At 46.4% G+C, this 19,998-nt stretch overlaps 2 protein-coding genes across 2 annotated transcripts; both read right to left on the bottom strand.

The window, feature by feature from the left end:
- Nucleotides 1–7,282: 7,282 nt before the first annotated feature.
- EID2 (EP300 interacting inhibitor of differentiation 2) lies at nt 7,283–9,292 on the bottom strand. The gene has a single exon (XM_053608111.1). The coding sequence runs from the start codon at nt 9,279–9,281 to the stop codon at nt 7,689–7,691; it is 1,593 nt and encodes a 530-aa protein (XP_053464086.1). The 5' UTR covers nt 9,282–9,292; the 3' UTR covers nt 7,283–7,688.
- Nucleotides 9,293–12,538: 3,246 nt separating this feature from the next.
- Nucleotides 12,539–19,398, bottom strand: LOC128595587 (galectin-10-like). The gene is made up of 4 exons (XM_053604341.1): nt 19,278–19,398; nt 16,515–16,591; nt 15,842–16,052; nt 12,539–13,972 (listed from the first exon to the last, which is right to left on the bottom strand). Exons 1-4 carry the CDS (start codon nt 19,290–19,292, stop codon nt 13,859–13,861), a joined length of 417 nt encoding a protein of 138 aa, XP_053460316.1. The 5' UTR covers nt 19,293–19,398; the 3' UTR covers nt 12,539–13,858.
- Between the last annotated feature and the right edge of the window lie 600 nt (nt 19,399–19,998).

The raw sequence follows: 19,998 nt of genomic DNA, 5'->3' as shown, positions 1-19,998 counted from the left end.
TATGACCATATTTTGCAACTTGGAATAATGCCAAAGTCATATTACAAAGAGGTGTGTACTGTGGGATGGGAAGGATTTATGACCATATTTTGCAACTTATATGTTTCTTCGGCCTCTCTGCCCTCTGACTCCTATAAGCATTTTCTACTGCTCAAGAATATAAATAACCACTTCGGTATGACATTTTCAAATACATGATGTGAGGAGGTATGTGTCTTTTCTTCATCTTATGAAGGAGCAAAAAAAATGCAGAGTGAAAGTTCCCTTTGTCCCCCTCCCTGTAGGCTCCTCAGGGTTCCCCATCCCCCTGGGCTTTTCCTTCATTACAACTCTGACCATTCTGAACTGTCACCGTCCAGAGATGTGTCTGTCTTTCGCACTGGAATGTGAGCTCCATGCGGCCTGGCCACGTTAGGGTTCTGTCTCCAATGTTTTTTTTTTTTTGCGGTTTTTGGCCGGGGCTGGGCTTGAACCAACTACCCACGGCAAAAGGGGCCAGCGCCCTACTCCTTGAGCCACAGGCGCCACCCTTGTCTCCAATGTTTTTATAGCTTCCCCCAGTAGACCCGATACAGAGTAGTTGTGTAGGAACCATTTGTTGAATGGAGGGGTACACAAATTTATATTTTGCTAAGTTATATCTTTCCCAAGTCTGTTTTATTTGCTTCAGAAATACGATTTTCCTAGTTAGCAGATGGTTTTCTAGTCCTAGTTCTGTACCCCATGTTTTTCTGAAACTTCCCTTAATTAGACTTACTGAGTTATGGAGACAAAGACAGGATGAGATTGTCCTAACATCTACATAGAAATTGGTATAGTGGCATCCTTAAACAAGTGCACGTTGAAAGCTGCATGAGTGGGGCGGCGCCTGTGGCTCAGTGAGTAGGGCGCTGGCCCCATATGCCGAGGGTGGCGGGTTCAAACCCAGCCCCGGCCAAACTGCAACAAAAAAATAGCCCGGCGTTGTGCGGGCGCCTGTAGTCCCAGCTACTTGGGAGGCTGAGGCAAGAGAATCGCGTAAGCCCAAGAGTTAGAGGTTGCTGTGAGCCTTGTGATGCCACGGCACTCTACCGAGGGCGGTACAGTGAGACTCCGTCTCTACAAAAAAAAAAAAAAAGAAAGCTGCATGAGTGAACGTTGTGATTGAGGCAGAGACCTCTCTGTGGCTCCCACAGCCACGTGTGCTCACTGATTACTCGGGTTTGCCTTTGCTTCCTTAAGTGCTTGCTCTTTAAGTCCTGCCCACACTGTCAAGAGTGGGAGGTTTTAAAAGTAATACAGGGAGAGAATAAATCTCAGCAGATAGCACCGGAACAGACACAGGGCAGACATTAATATGTGTTTGCTAAAGAAGTGATTATTTCGCTTACCAGATAGTGACATCCTTCATGGCAGATAGGTCTTATTCAGATTCATCTCTCCAGATTGCCTCGATAGCCCCACAAGTAGAGGTAGCTTTGCAGTTGGGCGATTGGTCTATTTTCCCCAAATATCCTAACACCGCTCTGCTACACTGACTGGCAGACTCAGACACAAAGAGGATACACACAGTGAGACATGCTCACACATTATGAAGGGGCTTCGAGTTCTTACTTTTTTTCTTTCTTTTTCACAGAAAATTCCCCTCTTCCATCCCCCACAAGTAACCCATGGTTTCATCAATCCTGGTAGAACCTTGCTTTCCCAAGGACCCAGCTGGAGTAAGTCATTCGTGACTGTGGAAATCTCAGTTATTACAGTTCTTGCTGTTTGGGCAACAATCCCTTTTTCTCTAGACTTGAGTTTAGCTTTGATCAGGGCTAGAAACATGTGACTTCTATCTCCCACCAAATACTGGAAGAGCCCTCAGAAAAAGCATGCTCCCGGAGCAACATGATAAATAGAAACTCCAGGCTGATTTCAGGAATCTGGGGAGACTGCTTTGATCTTTATATACCTAGCATATCAGAGAAGGAGATGGTGAGGCTAAACCCAAGCTCCGTGAAGATTATTATTATTGTTGTTGAGAGTCTCACTTTGTCACCCTGGGTAGAGTACCATGGCATCATAGCTCACAGCAACCTCAAACTCTTGGGCTCCACTAATTCTCTTGCCTCAGCCTTCTGAGTACCTTGGGACTACAGGCATCTACCACAATGTCCAGCTAATTTTAGAGAGGGGTCTTGCTCTAGCTCAGGCTGGTCTCAAACTCCTGAGCTCAGGCAGTCCACCCACCTCAGCCTCCCAGAGTGCTAGGATTATAGGCATGAGACACTGCACCTGCCCCCCCACGAAGATTATTTTGGTAAGATTTTATATGTATTATACAGATATTGTATTACATTTCTCCCAATTGCAAAAACTTCCTTATTACCCTTAAGAATGAAGAAAAGCATGCAATCAAGAAAATCAGGAAAAATGCTACATTCTAACTCAGTGAGGACATATTTCTCTTCAAAGTACCTAAATATCTACAGCTCATACCATGGGGGGGGGGGGACAGGGAAAGTAATGAAAGAGCTACTGCCCTTTGCTACCCCAACCGCCAGCCCAGGTGATCTCACAAGGAAATTCTACCAAATCTTAGAAATGGATCTTTTTTTTTTTTTTTTGTAGAGACAGAGTCTCACTGTACCGCCCTTGGGTAGAGTGCCATGACGTCACACAGCTCACAGCAACCTCTAACTCTTGGGCTTACGTGATTTTCTTGCCTCAGCCTCCCAAGCAGCTGGGACTACAGGCGCCCACCACAACGCCCGGCTATTTTTTTGTTGCAGTTTGGCCGGGGCTGGGCTTGAACACACCACCCTTGGCATATGGGGCCGGTGCTCTACTCACTGAGCCACAGGCGCCACCCTAAAATGGATCTTAAAGTGTTTCAGAATTTAGAAAAGGAAACTTCCAAATTATTTATATGATGTAATGATAACATCAGTATCTAAAACTGACACATAGGTGGTGCCTATAGCTCAGTGGGTAGAGCACCGGCCACATACACCAAGGCTGGTGGGTTCAAACTCGCTGGGCCAGCTAAAACAACGACACCTTCAACAAAAAAACAGCCGGGTGTTGTGGTGGGCGCCTGTAGTCCCAGCTGCTCTGGAGGCTGAGGCAAGACAATCGTCTAAGCCTAAGAGTTGGAGGTTGCTGTGAGCTGTGACACCATGGCACTCTACCCAGGGCGATGGCTTGAGACCCTATCTCAAAAAATAAATAAATATTAAAAGTGACACATAGTGCACAAGAAAATAGCAATCCTACTCATGAACATGAATACCAAACATCCCCCCCAAAAAAGAGACCCAGTGAGCACACTAAAAGAATAACACTTCCCTAGTAAACTTGAAGAATGTAAAGATAATACATAACTCGTAACTCTAAATGTAATTCATTATGGTGGATATAAAATAACCCTAGGATTACCTTTATAGATTCTGAAAAGGCCTTTGACAAAACTCAACAACCAGTTTTTTTTTTTTTTGAGACAGAGTCTCAAGCTGTTGCCCTAGATAGAGTGGTGTGGCGTCACAGCTCACAGCAACCTCAAACTCTTGGGCTTAAGTGATCCTCTTGCCTCAGTCTCCCAAGTAGCTGGGACTACAGGCAGCCCACCACAACACCCAGCTATTTTTTTGTTGCAGTTGTCGTTGTTTAGCTGGCCCCCTGGTTCTAACCCGCCAGCCTTGGTGTATGTGGCTAGCACCTTATCTACTGAGCTATGGGCGCTGCCCTCAACAACCATTTTTGATAACACACACACAAATAATAGATGGATATACAAAAGTCAGGAACACAAAGTCAGGAACAAGACAAAGATTGTTCACTATCATTCACCACTATTTTCCACTGGACAGAAAACATGAGCTAAGGAACTAATAAAGAGAAAGAAATTAGAGGCATCAAAAATTATAAGAGACAAAACTATCACTATTTAAATATATCTATTTCCTTAAGAGAATTATTTGAAAAACTAAACAGTAGGAGAACTGACTACATTAAAAGACTGTCAAATAGGCTTGGCGCCCATAGCATAGTGGTTACCGGCCAGTCACATACACTGAGGCTGGCAGGTTTGAATCCAGTCTGGGCCAGCTAAAATAACAATGACAACTGCAACAAAAAATAGCCGGGTGCTATCGAGGGCGCCTGTAGTCCCAGCTTTGAGAGGCTGAGGCAAGAGAATCACTTGAGCCCAAAAGTTGGAGGTTGCTCTGAGCTGTGACGCCATGGCACTCTACCGAGGGCGACATAGTGAGACTCTGTCTCAAAAAAAAAAAAAAAAGATTGTGGAATAAATATACAAAAATCAATTATTTTCAAATGCAGGTAAGCTTTTAGAAAATATAACAGAAATATCCTCATGTACTATCCAAAAAAAAAAAAAATGAAAGAAAATAGGAATAAATGATTAGACCTGAAAAGACTTAATTTAAGGACATTAAGGACAAACATTAATACTCTCCCAAAGGGTACAAAGGAGGTCTTTTGAAAAAAAAGATCATTTGGATAGAAAGACCTTGAGTTAAGTGTAACATGATTTTGTTTGAAATAAGGAAAGAAGACTTTGAGGCTGATGTAGTAATATAATGAACAAGAAAAAGCCAGAGGCTGGGCACCTGTGCTCAGTGGTTAGGGCGCCAGCCACATGTTCCAGGTTCGAACCAAGCCCGGGCCTGCTAAACAATGAAACCATATCCACACATACTGAGAAAACCTTGAGATTCAAAAGCCTGCAGGTTTAAAAGAAAACAGCGAACAAGTAAAAATCTCGCCACCCAAAAGGCTTTCAGAAAGCCAAAGACAGGTAGGACGCAGTGGTTCATGCCTGGTGTCCTGCTTGCCACTTTGGGAGGATGAGGTGGATCACTTGGGACCAAGAGTTGGAGGTTGCTGTGAGCTATGACACCACAGCTCTCTACCCAGGGTGACAAAGTGAGACTCTGTCTCAAAAAAGAAAAGGAAAGAAAGAAAACCAAAGACATAATGTCACAGGATTAAAAAAAAAAGAAAGAAAGTGGGGCTCAGGCTCAGTGGCTCATGCCTGTAATCCTAGCACTCCAGGAGGCCTAGGCAGGAGTGCTTCACCTCAGAAGTCTGAGACAAGCCTGAGCAAGAGACCCCATCTCTACTAAACAGAAAAATTAGCGGGCGGCGCCTGTGGCTCAGTGAGTAGGGCGCCGGCCCCATATGCCGAGGGTGGCGGGTTCGGACCCAGCCCCGGCCAAACTGCAACAAAAAAATAGCCGGGCATTGTGGCGGGCGCCTGTAGTCCCAGCTGCTCGGGAGGCTGAGGCAAGGGAATAGCGTAAGCCCAAGAGTTAAGAGGTTGCTATGAGCCGTGTGACGCCACGGCACTCTACCCGAGGGCGGTACAGCAGTGAGACTCTGTCTCTACAAAAAAAAAGAAAAATTAGCCAGGCGCTGTGGTTTGCACCTGTAGTCCCAGCTACTTGGGAGGCTGAAGCAGGAAGATGGCTTGACCCCAGGAGTCTGAGGTTGCAGTGAGCTATAATGATCCTACTGCACTTTATCTGACATGACAGAGCAAGACCTTGTCTCTAAAATATTTTTAAAAAAAGAAAGAAAAGCAACAGACTGGTTAAAAAAAATATTTGTAACTCACATCACAAGCTATTATCATGCCTTTTATCACTAACACAAAAATAGGTACTACAGTCAATAAAGAAGGGACAGTTACTCAGGAAAGAAATGGATAAAGGCTATGAACAGTTCTTGGAAAAGGGGATAGATCTGACCTTTTTTTTTTTTTTTGTAGAGACAGAGTCTCACTTTATGGCCCTCGGTAGAGTGCCATGGCCTCACTTAGCTCACAGCAACCTCCAGCTCTTGGGCTTAAGCGATTCTCTTGCCTCAGCCTCCCAAGTAGCCAGGACTACAGGTGCCTGCCACAATGCCCAGCTATTTTTTGGTTGCAGTTTGGCCGGGGCTGGGTTTGAATCCACCACCCTTGGTATACGGGGCCGGTGCCTTACCCACTGAGACACAGGCGCCGCCCTAGATCTGACTTTTTAAATGAAAAGATACTTATCTCCATTCACAGTAAGATAAAAGCAAATTAAAACTGATAAACCATTTTTTCAACTATGGGATGGGGAAAATCCCTATATTTGAGGGTTTACTGTATTGGCTAGGCTTTAAGGAAACATCCATGTTCATCAAATGCTGGTGGTAGTATAAAACGGTACATGTACAGAAAACTAACTAGCACTATAAAATTTCAAATGACTACCTTTAGCCCAGAATTCTCATTCCTGGGAATTCATCCTACGCATGACATATGTAACAAAAAAACTCTAAGAAGCTAAGACACATCGTTAGTTTTATAAAAACCTAAGGAAAAAATGCAGTATTATACACCATCAATTGTAAGATACGACGTAAGCAGAGAATATGGAAAGTGCATTTAGAACCAAAGCAACACTGTATTTGTGCACATGCATATGATACACACAAGATGGGATTACTCTTTGCAATTATTCTTGCCAAAAGAAAAATAGGAGAACCACCTAAATGTCCATCAATAGTTAAGCAAATTACAGCATAATCACAAATGGAATAAAAGGCAGCTCTAAAAAAGAATGAAGATATGTAATGGTTTGAAAGGCTCTTTAAGATACAGTCTTAAGGAATATGCAAGTACCAACCAGTAAATACAGACTTCTGTGAAGGAATGAAACAAACCCAGAAGTGTATCTGCTTGTGTGTAACTAGGGAAACTTGAAGGGCAGAAGGGGAATTGTGGTGGTGGGTACCGGACAAAGGAGGATAAGAATGGAAGACTTTTCACTGTGTATTTTATGCATTTTGGCTTGTTAATAGATTATTTACCAAAAAACCTTAAATTAAAAATGGAAATAAAAAAATCCAGAAATTTGATATTTGTGAAAACTTAATTTATCATATGATATATACAATATTTACTTTGCTTGCCACTTGAAGTGCCTCAGAAAACACAAAAGCAAACACAGAAAACTGTTGAACTTGACATGAAGAGAGCACATATGATAATTTCAAGTTCTTGCAGTAGCCTTCCAGTCTCAGCTGTAATTCTTTATTCTTTTCATCGCTGTTGGATAATTTCTTTCATCATCATGGGCCGTCTTATTTTCTTTCTCAAGTCTCAATTTTATAAAACCATTCTTTGTTCTTTTTTTTTTTTTGTAGAGACAGAGTTTCACTTTATCGCCCTCTGTAGAGTGCTGTGGTGTCACACAGCTCACAGCAACCTCCAACTCCTGGGCTTAGGCGATTCTCTTGCCTCAGCCTCCCGAGTAGCTGGGACTACAGGCGCCCGCCACAACGCCCGGCTATTTTTTTGTTGTTGTTGCAGTTTGGCCGGGGCCAGGTTTGAACCCGCCACCCTCCGTATATGGGGCCGGCGCCCTGCTCACTGAGCCACAGGCGCCGCCCCATTCTTTGCTCTTTAATAAAGCAATGTTGATAGACATTTTCCATAAGGCAGGGAAAAGAATGTGGATCAATTACAAATTCAAAGAACGTTACATAAGTGTTATAATGCTTTCGACATGTTTTCTATTTCTATTGTGATGCTTTTTTTTTGTGATAAGCCTTTTTTTTTTTAAAAACTGTACATCGCCTTATTCTCACTATACTCTGACTTCTTAACATCAAGTTACAGGATTGGCTAGACTGTCTTGAATGCAGAGATTCTCTTGTAGTCTCATCACTTAATCTCTATTGATAAATTTATCACAACCAAGTTCTTCTATCAGAGGATTGATAACTTCAGAGGCAGTCAGAGCTATAGTGAATGTTAAAATATCAAAATCTATCCTCTGAGGATTACGATGATATTCGGCATCAAAGGCTGCTTCCCTTGCTCTGCAGGCTTCCACAAATCGCCTGCGGCGTTCTTCAAGCTCCTGGATTCTGCCGGGAGCAATCGGGTAATTTTCCAGATAATGACGGAGAAACTGGTGGTAATTAATTCCTAAAATGCTAAGTGGGTGACGGAGGCGAAGATACGGTAACGCAGCCAGGCTTCCAGCGTTCCCGTGCCTGGACCTGGGCCTGGCCTCGGGAACCTCTTCATCCACTGGTTCCCCGAACAATCGGGCGACCTCTGCCACCCGGGGATCCCTGGCCGCTGCCGCCGGGCTTTCTCTGGCCACTGGGCCTGCCCTGGCCGCCGCCCCCCGGTTTTCTCTGGCCGCCGCCATAAGGCCCTCTGGGGCCGCCGCCCCTGGGCCCTCACCGGCCGCAGCCACCGGGCTTTCCGGAGCCGCCGCCCCCGCGCTTTCCGCAGCCGCCTCCATCGGGCTTTCCGGAGCCGCACCAATCAGGCTTTCAGGAGCCGCCTCCATCGCGCTTTCCCCAACCGCCTCAATAGGGCTTTCCCCAGCCGCCTCCATCCGGCTTTCTGGAGCTGCCGCCACCACGCTTTCCGGAGCTACCTCCATTGCGTTTTCCGCAGCCGCCTCCATCTGGCTTTCCGCAGCCGCACCGATCGAACTTTCAGGAGCCGCCTCCATCGCGCTTTCCCCAGCCGCCTGGATCCGGCTTTCAGGAGCCGCCGCCAGCGCGCCTTCCGGAGCTACCTCCATCGCGCTTTCCCCAGCCGCCTCGATCCGGCTTTCAGGAGCCGCCGCCACCGCGCCTTCCGGAGCTACCTCCATCGCGCTTTCCCCAGCCGCCTCGATCCGGCTTTCAGGAGCCGCCGCCACCGCGCCTTCCGGAGCTACCTCCATCGCGCTTTCCCCAGCCGTCTCGATCGGGCTTTCAGGAGCCGCCGCCACCGAGCTTTCCGGAGCCGCATCCATCGCGCTTTCAGCAGCCGCCTCGATCACGCTTTCCCGAGCGGCATCCATCGCGCTTTCCGCAGCCGCCTCGATCCGGCTTTCAGGAGCCGTCGCTACTGCGCTTTCCGCAGCCGCCTCGATCGGGCTTTCAGGAGCCGCCGCCACTGCGCTTTCCGGAGCTGCCTCCATCTGTCTTTCCGGAGCCGCAGCCTCTGCCCTCGAGCTTTCGGTGCGTTCCTCAGTCTGCGCTGCGGTCAGCTCCGGGCTCCCGCAGCCTACCTCCTTCTGCCGGACGTCTCCGTCACCACTCGCCTTGTCTGTCTGCAGGACAGTGATGTCTGCGGGCAGCTCGGACATCTTGGACCGCAGAGTCAGCCGTGCTGCTCTAAAGAAACCTGGAATAACGGGACAGCGCGAGCACCGACGTCCACACAGGCGCATGCGTGAACGCAGTGCGCACCGGAGAACGGCGGGTGCAGAACGCGTGCGCGACAGTGGATCCACTGCGCAACCTAGGAGCATTGCGCATGCTTACTCCCTGTTGTTGTTGCAGTTTGGCCAGGACCGGGTTTGAACCCACCACCCTTGGTATATGGGGCTGGTGCCCTACTCACTGAGCCACAGGTGCCACCCTGTATATTCTCTCCTTTGTATCCAGAAGTAACTACTATTCTATCATTTATGGTAATTATTTTGCTTTTTTCCCATTTTACTAAAATCAAAGTTTACTGTATTTGATAGTTTAGTTTTGTCTGTATTTTCAACTTTATACACTCTTGTGTCTGGTTTCATTTGCATAACATTATTTTTATGAAATTTAGTTTTTCATTGAGGTTATAAATACATGATTTTCTTGACAGTTATATATTCATTACCATTCTTTTTATGGGACCCATAATATTACAATGTGCATCTTAAATATTGGCTCTCCTCTTTCCCTTATTCTAGTTAATGTGAAAAGTGTCATATAAAGAAAAAAAAAAAAAAGAAAAAAAAAAAGTGTCATATAAAGAAATTCCACCGGGCAGTGCTTATGGCTCAGTGAGTAGGGCTCTGGCCTCATATACTGAGGGTGGTGGGTTCAAACCCAGCTTCAGCCAAACTGCAATTAAAAAATAGCCAGGTGACAAAGTGAGACTCTGTCTCTAAAAAAAAAATAATAATGAAGAAATTCCACCTTTGATTTTGCTGATGATGCAAAATACCCATCTGCCATCATTCATGAACATCAGCAGATGACTTTAGTGACTCATTGTTCTCTCCGCTATCAGGAGGAGCTATTCTGAAGCATGGAGGTCTAATCCACAGACCATGAGTCTGCCTTTTTATTTTTCTGGTTCAAGCACCAAATGTATAAAACACATCCAGCCTACTTGCTGCTTCAAACACAGCTTCCACCACCATGTCTGCAATCACTAAGTGCGTAGCTCCTTTAAGGTGGCTCCCTTTTGTTCCCACATTCAGGCTGCCTGGAGAATCACAATTCTTTTTTTTGTTTTTTGAGACAGAGTCACACTCTGCCACCCTAGGACTGAGTGCTGTGGAGTCAGTCCTAGGTAGTTCACATTAACCACAAACTCTTGGGCTCAGGCTATCCTCACGCCTCAGCTTCCCAAATAGCAGGGACTACAGGCACCCACCACAAGGCCTGGCTGGTTTTCTTTCTTTCTTTCTTTCTTTTGTTTAGTAGAGACAGAGTCTTGCTCTTGCTCAGGCTGGTCTCAAACTCCTGAGTTCAGGTGATCCACCCACCTTGGCCTCCCAGAGTGCTAGAATTACAGGCCTCTACATTTTCTTTATTCATTTATCTGCTAATGAACCTTTATTTATTCATTCATCGTCTGTCAATGAATATCCTGCCTATGGTGCAATGAACATGGGAATTCAGATAACTCTTCAACATACTGATTTCATTTCCTTTAAATACATAATCAGAAGTGGAATTGCTGGATCAGATGGTAGATGTATTTTTAAATTTTTTTTTTGAGGAATCTCCATACAGTTTTCCATCATGATTGTACCTATTTACATTCTCACCTACAGGATAGAGTTCCCTTTTCTCCACATCCTCGTCAGCACTTGTTACCTTTTGCTTCTATTGGATAATATTCATTCTAATAGGTATGAGGTGATATCTCATTGTCTTTTTAATTTGCATTTCTCTGATGATCAATGATGTTGAGCACTTACTGATAGACCTGCTGGTCATTTGTGTTTCTTCTTTTGAGAAATTACCTTTCAGTTCTTTTACCCAATTTTTCTTTCTTTTTTCTTTTTCTTTTTTTGAGAGGCAGGGCTGGGTCTTGCATTATTGCTCAGCTTGGACAAGAAAAATCAAGTTATTTGGGTTTTTTGATCTTAAGTTGTTTGAATTTCTATATATGTGGGGTATTAACCCCTTATCAGATGTATGGTTTGCAAATATTTTCTCCCATTTCATGGGTTGTCTCTTAGCTATTGATTGTTACCTTTGCCGGGAAGAAGTTTTTTATTTTTATTTTTATTTTTCATTTATTTATTTTTTTATACAGAGTTTCACTCTATCGCCCTCGGTAGAGTACCATAGCATCACAGCTCACAGCAACCTCCAACTCTTGGGCTTAGGCAATTCTCTTGCCTCAGCCTCCTGAGTAGCTGGGACTACAGGCGTCCACCAAGACCCGCTGGAAAGAAGTTTTTTAGTTTAGTTTGCTGTAATAATCCTACTTGTCTAGTTTTGCTATTGTTGCTTGTGGCTTTGGGGCCATAGCCAAGAAATTATTGCCCAGATCAGTGTCAAGAAACTGTTTTCCGGGCGGCACCTGTGGCTCAGTGAGTAGGGCGCTGACCCCATATACTGAGGGTGGTGGGTTCGAACCCAGACCTGGCTGAACTGCAACAAAATAATAGCTGGGCGTCCCATTTGATCCTGCAATCCCGTTACTGGGCATCTACCCAGAAGGAAAAAAATCCTTTTATCATAAGGACACTTGCACTACACTGTCTATTGCAGCTCAATTTACAATCGCCAAAATGTGGAAACAGCCTAAATGCCCACCAACCCAGGAATGGATTAACAAGCTGTGGTATATGTATACCATGGAATACTATTCAGCCATTAAAAAAATGGAGACTTTACATCCTTTGTATTAACCTGGATGGACGTGGAAGACATTATTTTTAGTAAAGCATCACAAGAATTGAGAAGCAAGAATCCTATGTACTCAATTTTGATATGAGGACAATTAAGGACACGGTGGGGGTGGAGGAAGGGGAGAGCAGAGAGAGAAAGAAGGAGGAAGGATGGGGAAAGAAGAGCAGGGAGAGGGAAGGAGGGAGGGGTGTGGGGCTTTGGTGTGTGACACACCTTTTGGGGGATTGCAAGAGGGACTTTGCCTAACAAATGCAATCAGTGTAACCTGGTTTCTTGTACCCTCAATGAATCCTCAACAATAAAAATAAATAAATAAGTGAATAAATAGATAAAATCTCACAGGTAACATTTTATGACAAAGGAGGTGCTATGATGGGCACGTGACTGGATTTCACCAGTCCCATTTTGCCATCTCACCCAGAAAAAAAAAAATAGCCAGGCATTGTGGCGGGCGCCTGTAGTCCCAGCTACTCTGGAGGCTGAGGCAAGAGAATCGCCTGAGCCCAGGAGCTGGAGGTTTCTGTGAGCTATGACGCCATGGCACTCTATCAAGGGTGACAAAGTGAGACTCTGTCTCTAAAAAAAAAAAAAAAAGAAAAGAAACTGTTTTCCTATGTTTTCATCTAGTAGGTTTTTTTTTTTTTTTGAGACAGTCTCTCTGTCACCCCAGGTAGAGTGCAGTGCCATCATTATAGCTCACTGTAACCCTCTAACTCCTGAGCTCACCTTCCCAAGTAGTGGGGATCACAGGTGTGCACCTCCATACCTGGCTGATTTTTCTATTTTTAGTAGGGACAAGGTCTCATTCTTGCTCATGCTGGTCTCGAACTCCTGAGCTCAAGTGATCACCCACCTTGGCTTCCAAAAATGCTAGGATTTAGCCAGGTATTGTAGGGGGTGCCTGCAGTCCCAGCTATTTGAGAGGCTGAGGCAAGAGATCGCTAAAGCCCAAGAGTTTGAGATTGCTGTGAGCTATGATGCCACTGCACTTTATGGAGGGCCACAAAGTGAGACTTTTTCTCAAAATTAAACAAAACAAAGCACAACCAAATGCTAGGATTACAGGTATGAAGCACAGTGCCTGGCCCCAAGCCACCAATTATGGCTCAGTGGCTATAAACACCTACTTAACATTTCAGTTCTGCCATTTGAAATTGGGTAAGGATTTTGGTTCTGAATGTCTGACATATACTAAGTCCTATGAAAAGAATGTTGTTACTAATGTCTTAGGTATCTCAATGACCTTGTCATTTACTCCTTCTAACCTCTTGTTTTGTTTTGTTTTGTTTGAGACAGGGTCTTGCTTTTCCCCTAAGCTAGAGTGCAGTGGCATTATCATAGCTCACAGCAACCTCAAACTCCAGGGCTCAAGCAGTCCTTCTGCCTCAGCCTCTTGAGTAGTTGGGACTATAGGCGTATACCACCAAGTCTGGCTAAGTTTTCTATTTTTAGTAGAGATGGGGTCTCATTTGTGCTCAGGCTGGTCTGGAACTCCTGGTCTCCTGGAACTATGATGACTCTACAGCACTCAATCTTAGGGTGGCAGAGTGCTAGGATTACAGGCAAGAGCCACCGTGCCTGGCTCTCTCTGTGATTTCTTTTTTTTTTTTTTTTTTTCTAGAGACAGTCTCACTTTATGGCCCTCGGTAGAGTGCCGTGGCCTCACACAGCTCACAGCAACCTCCAACTCCTGGGCTTAAGCGATTCTCTTGCCTCAGCCTCCCAAGCAGCTGGGTCTCTGTGATTTCTTGATGCCTCCCCGGAAACCTCCAGGTCCTTTGTGATGACAACTTCCTTTTTTCCCCCACTAAAGCAAGAACCAAATCTTATGCCTCCCTGGAAACCTCCAGGTCCTTCTTTGTGATGACAACTTCCTTTTCCCCCACTAAAGCAAGAACCAAATCTTGAAAAGTTTGCTGACATTTTAATGACCAAATATGGGGGAGGGGTGAGATCACCTGCCTCTCTAGTAGACATTCACTGAGGTCAAGGAGACATCTCTCCACACTTGCACCATCTTCACAGACCCTGGCTGGATTCGATGGGCAAAGGTGTAACTGTGTTGGCCATTTACCACCACCTGCAGAAGGGAAAATGTGTGAGAAATACAGTATGCCACCAAACAAACGTTCAGCCTTTGTTCCACTTTGCCCTTGTATGTACTTAAACTGTCCACCCAGAAAACTCTTATTCACATTTCAGAACCCAGTGGTCACATTTCTTTTTTGTTTGTTTGTTTGTTTTTTTTAAAGACAGAGTTTCGCTTTATCGCCCTCCATAGAGTGACGTAGTGTTACAGCTCACAGCAACCTCAACTCCTGAGCTTAAGCGATTCTCTTGCCTCAGCCTCCCAAGTAGCTGGGACTACAGGTGCCTGCCACAACGCCATGCTATTTTTTGTTGCAGTTTGGCCGGGGCCAGGTTCGAACCCGCTACCCTCGGTGTATGGGTCCAGTGCCCTACCCACTGAGCCACAGGCGCTGCCCTTCTTTTCTTTCTTTTTTTTGAGACAACATTCTCAAGCTATTGCCTTGGGTAGAGTGTCATGACATAGCTCACAGTAAATTCCAATTCTTGGGCTCAAGTGATCCTCTTGTCTCAGTTTTTCTGTTTTTAGTATACACGGGGTCTCAATTTTTGCTCAGGCTGGTCTGGAACTTGTGAGCTTGAGCTATCGACCCACCTTGGGCCTCCCAGAGTGCTAGGATTACAGGCGTGAGCCACTGTGCCTGGCCTGAGGTAGCTCTATGGATAGATGATTTCTCTAAGATATTTACTTTTTTTTTGGAGACTGAGTGTTATTTTGTCGCCCATCGTGGAGTGCCATGGTGTCATAGCTCACAGCAACCTCAAACTCCTGGGCTCAAGTGATTCTCTTGCCTCAGCCTCCCAAGTAGCTGGGACTTCAGGTGCACCCCATAATGCCTGGCTATTTTTTTTTTTTTTTTTAGAGACTAGGTCTCACTCGTGCTCAGGCTGGTCTCGAACCTGTGAGCTCAGGCAATCCACCCACCTTGGCCTCCCAGAGTGTTAGGATCACAGACGTGAGCCACCTTGCTCAACCTCTAAGATATTTTATTTGAAAGCAAATAAACTCTAGTGCTTAAAGTGTAAGGCACAAATAAAATTATACCACCATTTGTTTAAAAAGAAGTGTTAAGTATTTGCATAAACATAGATCATCTCTGGAAGGAAAATAGAGAAGCTAGCGGGGAGGAGGAAGATTGGGGTTCGGGGATGAGAGGAAGGTTTAGTTTTGGACTGATTAAGATGATTTTATTTATCTGTATTTTTTTTTTCAAATAGACTCTCACTCAGTCACCCTGGCTAGAGGTATATGGTGTCATAGCTCACAGCAACCTCAGACTCCTGGGCTCCAGTGATCCTCCTGCCTCAGCCTCCTGAGTAGCTGAGACTGCAAGCAACCATCACCACTCCCTAGTAAGTTTTCTTTTTTTTTGTAGAGATGAAGTCTCGCTTTTGCTCAGGCTGTTCTTGAACTCCTGAGCTCAAGACATCTACCCACGGTAGGCTTCCCAGAGTGCTGGGACTAGAGGTGTGAGCCACCTGCCTGGCCTCATCTGCATATTTTTGCCTTTTAGCTATATGAAAATTTAAATAACAGCATTCATAGGAATGATAGCTACAGATGAAGACAGAGGAGATTCTCCACCTTGGGGGAAATGGGGCTGACCTTGACTGTGGTCAGATTTGGGAAAAGGGCTGAGATTTGGGAAAAGCCCTGTATGGTGAAATGCCCTGTTCCAAGACTAAAATTAAGCCAAAGTCTCTGAGCTGGACCTATCAGTTGTCCATCCCCCCCCAAATTAGGGGGTACTCTGTGACCAAAAGCCGGGGACAGGAGCAGTTATGGGAGATGGACCCCATGGGACCCTCAGGGCCTGGCTGGGGGTGGAGGCAGAGTGGCAGACGCCAAGGGGACACTCACCTGGTACTCGTTGTGCAGCACCAGGATGCGAATGTTGAATGGTTTGTCATCCTCAAAGGGCATCTGAGAGGAAATCCTCTCACACTTCCAGCCCCCATTCTCACGGCTGTTCATGACCACATAATGGCCAAAGTACACTCGGAAATGGAAGGCGATGTCTGACTTCACGGATGTTCCAGTGTGGAAATCCACCTGCAGTTCTGGGGCCTTGCTGAAAGGCAAAGCACACAGCATGTTGGGCAGGTCCCTTCCCTGGGGGGTATCACACTACACACGCCCAGTCCTCTTCCTCACAATGGGCAGAAGGCCTCCCTGGCTGACTCAGTGTTCCTTGTCCTTGTGGGGCTGTGTCAGCTCATCTTGCCCTGTACGGTGAGATGCCATGTCCCAAGGCTAAGATTAAGCCAAAGTCACTGAGCTGGACCTGTCAGTTGTCCATCCCCCAGCCTCAGCCTCCTAAGGGGTCTCTTTGCCCGGACTCTAAGACCTGCCCACAGTCTAGCAGCAATAAGTTTGACGCCTGGTGCTGGAGGGCTCTCCAAGAGTTGCGGCTGCCCTGTGCCACCATCCTGCCAATCAGACATTTTAACATCACTCAGACACGAGGTAATCCCCTCAGCTAATATTCTCTCTTCTCCTTCACCCCCTCACTCATGGGCTGTAGGATACTCACACAAAAGGGAGGAGAGTCCTTCCTTTGATTGTCACAGAAGAGCCAATAGGCAAGGTCACAAACTGCGTGTGTGGCACCTGCCATGGGGATCAGGGTGGATAAGGGTTAAGGCCGGGGGCGGCGTCTGTGGCTCAGTTGGTAAGGCGCCGGCCCCATATACCAAGGGTGACAGGTTCAAACCCAGCCCCGGCCAAACTGCAACCAAAAAATAGCCGGGCGTTGTGGCGGGCGCCTGTAGTCCCAGCTACTCGGGAGGCTGAGGCAAGAGAATTGCTTGAGCCCAGGAGTTGGAGGTTGCTGTGAGCTGTGTGAGGCCATGGCACTCTACCGAGGGCCGTAAAGTGAGACTCTGTCTCTACAAAAAAAAAAAAAAAAAAAGGGTTAAGGCCAGGTGTGGGTCCCCTTCCTGTAACAGTTGCCAGTAGCCTAGAGGTCAGAGGACAAACTCTTGGACTCTCTTTTCCCCCTCCCTTTCGTGGCCATATATATATATATATGTGTGTGTGTGTGTGTGTATATATATATATATTTTATTTTATTTTATTATTATTATTTTTTTTTTCCGAGACTGAGTCTTATTCTGTCACTCTGGGCTGGGTAGAGTGCCATGGTGTCGTAGCTCACAAATCCTTTTGCCTCAGCCTCCTGAGTAACCAGGACTACAGGTGTCTACTACTATGCCCTGCTACTTTTTTGTATTTTTAGTAAAGTCAGTCTTACTCTTAGGCTAACTCCTGAGCTCAGGCAGTCCACCCACCTCAGCTTCCCAGAATGCTAGGATTACAGGTGTGAGCCACTGTGCCCAGCCATGGTCTTTTTCTTTTCTTTTTTTTTTAGACAGAGTCTTACTCTGTCACCCTGGGCTGGGTAGAGTGCCATGGTGTCATAGCTCACAGCAGCCTCCAACTCTTGGGCTTAAGCAATTCTCTTGCTTCAGCCTCCCAAGTAGCTGGGATGACAGGCACCTGCCACAATGCCTGGCTATTTTTAGAGACAAGATCTTGCTATAGCTCAGGCTGGTCTCAGGCTGGTCTCAAACCTGTGAGCTCAGGCAATCCACCTGCCTTGGCCTCCCAGAGTGCTGGGATTATAGGAATGAGCCACTGCGCCAGGTCTTGAAGAGATGGGAGGGCCAAGCTCAGAGCAAGAGCTCAAGAGCCCAAGTGCCTGGAGTCAAATGCTGGATCTGCCTCTTAATGGCAGTGAGATCTTCAATCCATTATGTGAATGTTCACTGCCTCCAGTTTCCCCAGTACAAGGATGATTATGATACACACCTACTTTGTAGGATGTCCTCAGTAGCAGGTTGGTTAATATATCTGAAGCCTTTAGCCTAATCCCTGGTACATGCAGGGTCTCAGTGGGGCTGCCTGTCAGAAGGGGGAAGGCCTATGTAATAGCCCTTTGTCTATTTTCTACTCTCCAAACCTGGGAAAACAAGACTTGAAGATGTGAAAATAAAGTTTAAAAAATATTTACTTCCCCCCCGCCCCATTCATTCCAGTGAATTAAAGAACATTTGTTTGAAGCAGTGGGAAATAATAAAAGAAGAGGAAACCCATTTGTGTGGGATGTATTCACATCACACAGATCTCGGGCAATGTGTGTCCTTTCCTTTTTTGTTTTGAGACAGAATCTCACTATGTCGCCCAGGGTAGAGTGCTGTGGTGTCACAGCTTACAGCAACCTCAAACTCTCGGGCTTAAGCGATTCTCTTGTTTCAGCTTCCCGAGTAGCTGGGACTCCAGGCACCCACCACTAGTTTTTCTATTTTTATTTTCAGTAGGGTCAGGTTCTTGTTCTTGCTCAGTCTGATCTCCAACTCCCGAGCTCAAGCAATCCACCTGCCTCGGTCTCCTAGATGGCTAGGATTACATGCGTTAGCCACTGCACTCAGCCAATATGACTCCTTTCAAGATGGTGTACAAATTGAAAACATAGCCCTGCTATGTGCACAAACAAAGGGTGAGGAATGGGCAAGTGACAGGCTAGGGTGGGAGCCCTGAGGCAGGCAAGGCTGAGCCAATGGTCCCCATGTGCAGACCCAGCCTGGAGATCCAGTGCCCCCAAGTCTGTGTTCATTTCCTCCAACTCTTCTTGAGAAGAACAGTCTTTACTCATTCATTCTGCTCTCAGGAGTGCTCAGAGAACTCACATCTCCAGCACCCCTGCCAGTTCTGCCAACCAGGGTTCACACATGGAAACACCTGCAGTCACTTAATCAGAGTCACTGCTACACAAGGAAGAACCTTCAGAAACTCACCTATGTGTTCTCAGTTCAATACCACAGATCACACACATGCTCACGGTCGCACAGGGACATGCAACTGAGTATCACCAGCCTCCCCATGCTCCTGCGCACTGGGACGTGCACGGTTGCTTGAGTACTGTCCAGGTTGTACTCATGTGCATGCTCACAGCCACTGTCATGAAGGCAAAGCACAGTCCCACACCTCGCCGTCACTCACACCTGCCCATCCCAGTCAGCCTCCTGCACAAAGTCACCTTGTCTCAATAGAGCTCACTCTCAGTCAGACACCATCAAATGGGGACATAGGGTCAGGCTGGTCAAGGGTCCACATGCCATACCTCACAGGGACCTCACACATCATGTCCCCAGAGGCTCTCTCTTCCATTCACCCCCAACTCTCAGGAAAAAGTTCAAAATAGAAATGCTCACATTTTCATCTCATAAAATCTCCCCCTTTTTCTTCCTTCCTTTATGTGACTTGGGATCATTAAATCTGTCCCTGTTCAACTCACCTGTAGCTCACACATTGTCTTCTTCTAGACAGCTCTTCCAAATTGTGTCTCGTCTTCTGTGTGAACCTCCTGGAGTCCCAGCATATAAATAGTCCCTTGTGGCCGTGCCATTCCAGCTTTATCTCCATTCCAGGCTCCTCCCAGCAAGGTTTCCAGCAGGGCAGGGTGGAGAGCAGGGAGAAGGAGGAAAGGGGAAGTGGGCAGCCAGGGTGAAGGCCAAGCAGGTGCAATGTCCAGGCTCCATGCCTCTCACACAGGCTTTTCCTCTCTGCGCAGAATCCACCAGAAGGTATACATTTTTCTAACTTGCACAGTGGTGAAGGAGCGAGGGTCCTGCCAATAAGGCCTTTGACCTAGAAGGGAGTCCTCCTTTTTTCTCTTCCAGATGTTCTGGGAGAGCATAGAAATTGATCTCAGCAGGACCTGGAGAGAGAGGTAGAGAAATCCTTGTGTCACCTCACCCCCCACCTATACCCGCCCCTTAGCTCTGCCAGGTGAGGACCCCACACTCTGTCCCTCCCACACTGGGCTCTAGCCACACCCTCTCCTTCCTCTCTGGGCGGCCAGGGCATCACAGCCTCAGAGACCCTGGTTCTCCTGCAGATTCTGGGGGAAAGGAGAAATCCTTAATTTCTAGTCCTCGATTCGTGAGCTCCTTGTTTCCAGACCTGAGGACAGGTACAGGTGCAGTGGTGTGACTACAGCCATAACACAGCCTCTA

The sequence above is a fragment of the Nycticebus coucang genome, chromosome 10, assembly GCF_027406575.1.
Source record: "Nycticebus coucang isolate mNycCou1 chromosome 10, mNycCou1.pri, whole genome shotgun sequence".
Taxonomy (NCBI): domain Eukaryota; kingdom Metazoa; phylum Chordata; class Mammalia; order Primates; family Lorisidae; genus Nycticebus; species Nycticebus coucang.
This window is presented reverse-complemented; position numbering and strand designations above follow the sequence as displayed.

Excerpts from the sequence above, each read along its gene's own strand:
- EID2 (XM_053608111.1), bottom strand. The coding sequence starts at position 9,281 with ATGCTCCTAGGTTGCGCAGTGGATCCACTGTCGCGCACGCGTTCTGCA.
- LOC128595587 (XM_053604341.1), bottom strand. Across the intron at positions 16,053-16,514 it reads AGGACTCTCCTCCCTTTTGT|CAAGGCCCCAGAACTGCAGG; the intron begins GTGAGTATCCTA and ends TTTGCCTTTCAG. Across the intron at positions 13,973-15,841 it reads TGCTGCACAACGAGTACCAG|GTGGTGGTAAATGGCCAACA; the intron begins GTGAGTGTCCCC and ends TCCCTTCTGCAG.